General features: G+C 34.5%; 1 protein-coding gene across 1 annotated transcript; it reads left to right on the top strand.

The window, feature by feature from the left end:
- Positions 1-1,620: 1,620 nt before the first annotated feature.
- On the top strand, positions 1,621-3,267 carry LOC7484016 (protein DUF642 L-GALACTONO-1,4-LACTONE-RESPONSIVE GENE 2). Its single transcript, XM_002322683.4, has 3 exons — positions 1,621-1,788; positions 1,897-2,394; positions 2,513-3,267. The coding sequence occupies exons 1-3, from the start codon at positions 1,698-1,700 to the stop codon at positions 3,031-3,033; spliced, it is 1,110 nt and encodes a 369-aa protein (XP_002322719.2). The 5' UTR covers positions 1,621-1,697; the 3' UTR covers positions 3,034-3,267.
- Positions 3,268-7,678: the final 4,411 nt, after the last annotated feature.

Here is a 7,678-nt window from a genome sequence, read left to right on the forward strand (position 1 = left end):
CTTGCAACCAAAACAATACGAGTTCACTGTTTAAGTTTGAGTTTTACCTCTTTGACAGAAAGAAAGAAGCTCCCTCAAGGAGGGCAGCAACTAAAAATCATCGTTAGGCAACTAAAACCACCTTTCTGCACGGAAATAGTAGCTTGTGCCTAATGGTAGTTTAAAGATCGGAAAGAAAATTATGTGAAGGAAATGAAATAGAAAGGAGACAAGGTGCCATGCAAGTGCATTAGATAAGCAATGAAATTAGTATTTTATGGTTTTTTATTTTTACCAGAAATTTTTCAAGTAAACCTTTAATTAATAATTTCTTTTCTTAATAGATTAGGAGATTATTCTCAGTTTTTTCATTAGACCTCCAAGGGATATTCTCATACCAATTTGTACATTAATGAAGATTAATTCTATAAAAGAAATCTAAAAACCCAACTTATTTCAATTTCTTCTCATTTCCCTTATCTTCTTTTCCCAGTTAAAAACTTAAAATACTCGAAACAAAAATCATTGTCTCAAAATAAATATCTTTCCTAATTCCTTCCGGTTTAAAGAAACACTGAGCATGGCCCAAAATACTTATAAGAAGATTCACAAAACCCAAAATTGTTTCTCTGCCTAAGCTGGGGAGAGTATCATGTTAGGATTGGTAGTAGACTGAATCCCAGTTAAACATTTTCTATCATAGAGCCCAATTCAGGTCTCTTATGCACACATGATGCCCTTGTGAGTTCTACATGAGCAGAGTTATTCTAGAATTGAGACCAGGTGCTACGCTCGGTTTAGGAATTCATCACGGTTGAATGGATTAACTTGTTAACATAGCTTCAATTTGTATTAAAAAAATTCACAATGATATTGTTTTGAAATAATTTTTTTAAAAAAATAAATTATTAGATTGCTAGATCAATCAAGTTGACTCTAAGTTATTTTTATATAAATAAATCAGCCTAAACCAGGCCAACCTGGCTAGGTTTTATAATTTTGTAGGTGGACTAGAAATTCAAATTATTAGTAATACAAGAACCAAGCTTCATAAAATCCCTAAGGATGCTAACGGCAGCAAACAACGTCATTAATTTTTACCAACCCATTTTAATGGCCCTAATTACTAGAAGAAATGCAATAGATAATGTCACCTTCAGGATTTCACACATGCCCTTTTGTTTCTGTGAAATAATACCATCTGCCATTCTGCCCACCAACACAAATCATAGGACGTGGGGAAGGCAGATGCTTGTGAGGAAGAGCAAGATCAATTGGAGTTAAAGATGTACGAAACTGGTACTTCCTTGGCAAAATCAAGCATCAAACTTGCATAATCACCGGCTTGTGTAGACATGAAACAAAGGAGTCAAGATTAGGAAGAGATCAGACATCTAGTCATCGAAGAAGTCCTAGGAGAGAGCAAATCACGGCAACCAATGAAGGATCCACATGAATCAAGAAGGTTCATGGAAACTTGGGACTTTGATTTTAAAAATAGAGGGACAGCCCGACACATCGCACGGCTAATTTGGTGCCCCTTTAACATGGGTTGTTTTCTACTGTTATTTACCTTTCTTCGATGCATCCAACTTTTTTTTTTTTTTTTTTTTTTGTATTATGAATATATAAATAGATTTTTTCCATTTTTCAGACCCACCTCGGGACTTTTCCTTCCCTATTTAGGGAGCCACTTCTTGAAAAGCAAAGCACACACAATGGCTTTGTTCCTCTCTATTTGCGTTGCTCTCCTTTTCTCCTTTTGCCATGGCTTAGCTAATGCTGCCATTCCACCTCCACCTCTTGATGGTAAGCAATAGCCTCGCTTTTTTATTATAGTTTATGTAAGATATTCTTACAGCTCTTGTGATATGGATGATCATATATGACCTTATGTAATATGGAAATATTTTGCAGGACTTGTTGAAAATGGGGATTTTGAAGAGGCACCAGCAAAATCAAACCTCAAGAAAACAGTGATCATAGGAAAACACTCACTCCCAAAATGGGAAATCAATGGCTTAGTAGAGTATGTCTCAGGTGGGCCACAACCAGGGGGATTCTTCCTAGCCATTCCTCGGGGGGTCCATGCAGTGAGGCTGGGCAATGAGGCCTCTATCTCTCAAATTCTTACTGTCAAACCAGGCTCAGTCTATGCACTCACATTTGGAGCCACCAGAACCTGTGCTCAAGATGAAGTGCTAAGGGTCTCAGTCCCTGGCCAGTCAAGCGACCTCCCTCTTCAGACCTTGTATAGCAGTGATGGTGGTGACACTTATTCCTTGGCTTGGAAAGCTACTTCTAAAGCTGTCAAGGTCACATTTCATAACCCTGGTGTTCAAGAGGACCCCTCTTGTGGACCTCTATTGGATGCTATTGCAATCAAGGAGCTGCCACCTCTCAAGCGTACTATTGGTAAGATCCTAGCTTTTACAGGATTCTTAGAATTTGCTGAAGTCATTTGTTGTTTTATATATGTGCTCTCTTTAGACAACCGAAGTGATTGTTTGTATTTTCATTTAATTGTATACAGGCAACCTGGTTAAAAATAGTGGCTTTGAAGTTGGTCCACATGTGTTCAAGAACTTCTCAACTGGAATCTTGATCCCTGCCAAACAACAAGATCTAATCTCACCACTCCCCGGCTGGATCGTTGAATCTCTCAAACCTGTAAAATACATTGACAAGAAGCACTTCTTTGTTCCCTCAGGATTTGCCGCGATTGAGATGGTAGCTGGGAGAGAGAGTGCCATAGCACAAGTCATTAGGACAATTCCTAACAAATTTTATAACCTCACATTTACAATTGGAGATGCAAAGAATGCTTGCCATGGATCTATGATGGTTGAGGCTTTTGCTGCCAAGGAAACTGTCAAAGCACCCTATGTTTCTCAGGGAAAGGGTGGATCCAAGACTGCAAGTTTAAGGTTCCAGGCAATTTCAGAAAGGACAAGGATTACATTTTACAGTTCATACTATCACAACAAGATGCACGATTATGGTCATATGTGTGGCCCTGTCTTGGATGATGTTAGGGTGTTTCCAACTCACTGACGAGTTAAAGTTTGGTGGTAACCCAAAATTGTCATGAGTAAATTCTATAGGTAATTAGAGGTTTGTAATTGTCCGTGAGAAAGAGTTTATTAAAGTGAAATGGGTGTTAGTTTTTTTTCTTTTTTTACCAAAGAGACACTTGAGAGGACATGGATGCTAGTTGAGTTGCAAGCTTATTAGCTTTCTTAAAGCTTTTTAAACAGAACAAATAAAAGTGATACTACTATCTATAAACTTCAGCCATTTACTTTGGATGATCGTATTTGTGCTTGTTCTACACATGCATGATATGTTTTTTTTTCTATTTTGGTTAATCAAATGACAGTAAGGCATTTTCTTGAATGCCATTATTCTCTGGCATTGGATCTATAGCATGTCATTTCGTGATCTAGAGCTCTACAAAGAAAAATTAAACAACATTTGGTTGACCTCACTGTCCACAGCTGTATGAATCATAGTGGGTTCTGGATGTTGCAATATTCAAATGAATTCCTTTCAACAAATTTCAAAGTTTTGCAAGTGTTCTTCAATATTTCTCAATACCTATTGCAAAGATTTTCTATTTAAGGCATTGTAGACGGCTCCCTTTTCTTGCAAGGAATACTCTTTGTTGTTGACAGTCAGAAGATGGATCGGAACATTCCCACCCTTTAGCTTTGCAATAGGAGGCCAGAGTAAACAATAACCTGCAAGCAATCAGCCCCCCTAGACCTTGTTTTTCCAACAGAAATTCAGGGAAATACAGAGTGTTTGAACTACCTTTTTTGTCTTCTTTGCTTCTAGCATTTGCTTGTAGTAAAAAACAAGAGGAAATGGTGTTTCCACTATCTAAAAGTCATGAAATAGAAAAATGAAAAGGGAACAACAGTCATCAAAGACTACACTTTACATGGACCAGCTCCTGACTATGCTTTTTGAAGCAAATAGAACAAGATTTCCGCTTGAACAATATTGGGCCAAGATAAAAATGGAAGGTACATCCAGTACTCCTTGACAAAAGGCAAAACAAGGCACGCTTTACACGAGATCGAGAAGATATGGATAAGCTCCAGAAAAAAGTTGTCCTCCACACTATACATGATTCAATGTTGTTGGGAAATGGCCAAAAAGCTAGCAGCCCATCATCCTCTTATCACGCCTTGCATGCCATTGCCAAATGAAATGGTTTGCTTGCTGCAAGTTAAGGTTCTACTTAAGAAACTATCAAAGCAAAGAAACAATGAAACTAATCTCTAATTTGTGTCTGCTAGACTTGCTCTCGAATCTAACCAAAAAATGGTATGACAGGGAGCATCTACTGTAAGATCTTGAACAAGAAACATAGTCGAAGCACGTGCAATGAAATTAATTTCGATCTCAATCTGTCCACGAGGAGGGTAGCAACTCAGAGTGGCTAGAAATTTATTGTAATTTCATTACCAATGGATAAGGGATCCTTGATTGTTTCGCATTCCTTCGTGTATGAATGATTCCCGGGCATGGATACCAAGAAGATGGGAAAAGAAAGGAAAATAACGCCAAAGTAGCACCAAATCAGCCGCGTGATGTGTCTGTCTATCCTTGTATTTTCAAAATCTAAGTCACAATTTCCCAAGTGGGCTCCCCGTCCCTTACCGTGACTTGCAGAACTATTCTTTCTATTTTCTAATGATTATTTTTTAATATATATATATATTAAAATAATATTTTTTATTTTTTAAAATTTATTTTTGATATTAACATATCAAAATATTTAAAAACACTAAAATAATTAATTTTTTAAAAAAAATAACCATTTTATAAGCATTTTTAAATAACAAAAACTCGTTATGTTTATGTCTACCCATGCAAGTGATTAAACAAGACCAAGGAGGTAGCGATTTAGTACAAGGTTGACTTGAATTGATTGTGCATATGCTAATTGCTACTATTTGTCTTTTCAGCATAGAATTTATCTAGGTATCTAGGTGGGCTGATTACCTGCTTGCGTGATTTTACTATAACTTCTGTGTTTTAATAAGTAGTAAATAAAAAAATTGATTTTAATAACATGTTTTTATATATTAATTTATATTTCAGAAAAATATATTTTTCTAAATACTCATAGTAAATCTTATATATTAATATAAGATTTTTAAGAAGAAAGAATGGTATTCTTTGTTCTCATTACCATTCTCGACTGCCGAGTTTTATGAATCGTATCACTTGTAAAGTTTAATAATTATCTAAATTTTTCAAAACAATTTTTTTTTTATAAGTATAGTTATCAAACATGATCTAGGGTTTGATCCAGTCAAGGGACCCGGTCCCAAGTTTCATGAGTTAACCTGCAAAAAATTAAAAAAAAAATTTAAAGTTTTAATATTTTATATGAAAAAATTAAGAAACAATTCATGTGAATATAGATTATATATGTTGTAAATAATGAAGTTTAAAAGAATATATAAAATTTTTTTTATCTCACATTGAAAAGAAGTATGTTATCATTTTAAGTTGAAGTATTTAAACTAATTTTTTTTATTCCACATTTAAAAAACATAACTTTTTTCTTATGAACATAGAGTATGTATATTAAAGGATTTCAAATCTCGTATTGAAAAGATATTATGTTATCTTTTGAAGTTGAAGTATTTAAATCAAAAAGTTTTTTATTCCATATTGAAAAAACTTAACTTTTTTCTTGTGAACATAGAGTGTATATACGAAAGGACTCCAAATCCCACATTGAAAAAATATTTTTTTTCTTGAGAATATAGAATATATATATATTAAAGGGTTTCAAATCCCATATTTTTCTAGTATTTATATAGTGAACTTTAAAATATGTTAATAATCGATTAAAAATATATATGAAAAAGAGAGGTATAGAACAAAAATCACATTTGAAAAAAAAAACATCGGGTCTCATCCAGGTCGCTCGGGTCATGGGTTGACTCGTCGGGTAGATCGGGTTTTGTCAGGTTATTACACTGGCCGATCTTTTATCTTACCTGGACCAGTCCAGCCATCAAGTCGACCTGCTAGGCCAGTCCGGGTTTAATAACAATGCTTATTAGGTGCTTTCGGGTTAATTTTAATAGAAAAATTATATCTTTCTTCATCAATAATAGTAAGACAAATTATCTAAACTTGTATGTCTGTGAAGACTTTGTTTTTTAACATCCCTTTGGATTTAAGTCCAGATCAAGTGATTGTAGGTTGAAGCCTTATTTTTTAGAAATTTAATTTTTTTTATTTAAAATTAAATATTTTATGTTTTGAATTATTTTAATGTGCTGGTATTAAAAATAAAAATTTTTTATTTTAATAAAAAAAATATTTTAAAAAAACAGCCATCATTTTAAATATATAAAAAATAAGGATAGTTTGGAGTGAATTGGGGTGGATAAAGAAGAAATCAAACTAGGAGTTAGCCCACTGACATCCAAGAGGACACTCTCCTCAACAATGGGAACAATTCTCGAACCAGCTCATTAAGAAAATAACCTTTTTGGGTCTCGTTCGTTAGTCTTGTACTCTACCAACCCATGAGCTAGCTAGCTAAGACAATCGTAGGCCCAGAAAAGTTGAACTTAGATTGAACTCAAGACTTTTATACTGAGTCTGATCCCATTCTAGGAGTCTCGTTGTTCCTCATGCTCCATTGGTTCAACCATGGTCATAAAATTCATCCGGAACAGACTCGAGACAAGGTTAAGTCACAGATTAAGAAACTCGGGTTAACATCTCAAGATTTTTTTAAAAAATAAAAAAAATATTGTTTTGATTAATTTATTTTTTAAAAAAATCAACAAGTTGAGAAGTGAGTTTTATCTAGGTAAAAAATCAACCTCGCTTAACTTGAATTCTTGAATTTTTAACTGGATCTAGAGTTGAGTCATTGGGCAAACCAGGTTTTAGAACTAGGGTTTCAATCATTAAAGACGAGTTGGAACTTCCAAAGGAAAAGTCAGTATTCAATTGAGTAGGTTGAAAGGTGGATTTGCAGGTAGAAAGACTTTATAGCACATAAAGTACTTTGATGGTATGGTCAAATGGGGAAGAGAAGTTTCAATTGTTGATGAGTGTGTAAAGTTTGCTTATATTATATGTACTTTCTTTCCATCATAGGCTACTTTGCCTGCCTGCCACCCACCACCCACCACCCAAATGGGCGGCACCACCATTTCTCCTAGAATTTTGATGGCATGCTGTTAAGATATTGCCTTTCCATCACATGTTAGGTAATGTTTTGTATTATATTTAACTTTATTTTTAATATTAATATATCCAAATATCCAAAAATATAAAAAAATTAAAAATTTTAAAAAAAATTGCTACACTGCTTAAACAAACATACTGGTGGCACTCTAGTGAATGTTAGTCAAGATTCAAATTAAATTTATAATTGGTGATCAAATAAAATATTTTCCTAAATAATTAAATATTGGAGGAATTGCATGGATTTTATGCTGCGTGGAATTTGTGACATTGGAGACGGTGACTGTGAGAAGCGGTGATGCCAGCAATTCAGGGAAGATGGGCTTTCCGGTCGCTTTCAGTCTTACAATTTGACACCGCCCAAGCCGTCCTGTACTGTTGCTGTTCTTTATCTTCCCTTAAAATATCTAAGCCACTCTAAAACTGACACGTGTGGGATAAATGTGAATTCATAAAAGCAGAGGTT

Source organism: Populus trichocarpa, chromosome 16, assembly GCF_000002775.5.
Source record: "Populus trichocarpa isolate Nisqually-1 chromosome 16, P.trichocarpa_v4.1, whole genome shotgun sequence".
Lineage (NCBI taxonomy): Eukaryota > Viridiplantae > Streptophyta > Magnoliopsida > Malpighiales > Salicaceae > Populus > Populus trichocarpa.

Coding starts and splice junctions, on each gene's coding strand:
- LOC7484016 (XM_002322683.4), top strand. CDS start 1,698: ATGGCTTTGTTCCTCTCTATTTGCGTTGCTCTCCTTTTCTCCTTTTGC. Junction 1,789..1,896: donor TCCACCTCCACCTCTTGATG/GTAAGCAATAGC, acceptor AATATTTTGCAG/GACTTGTTGAAAATGGGGAT. Junction 2,395..2,512: donor ACCTCTCAAGCGTACTATTG/GTAAGATCCTAG, acceptor AATTGTATACAG/GCAACCTGGTTAAAAATAGT.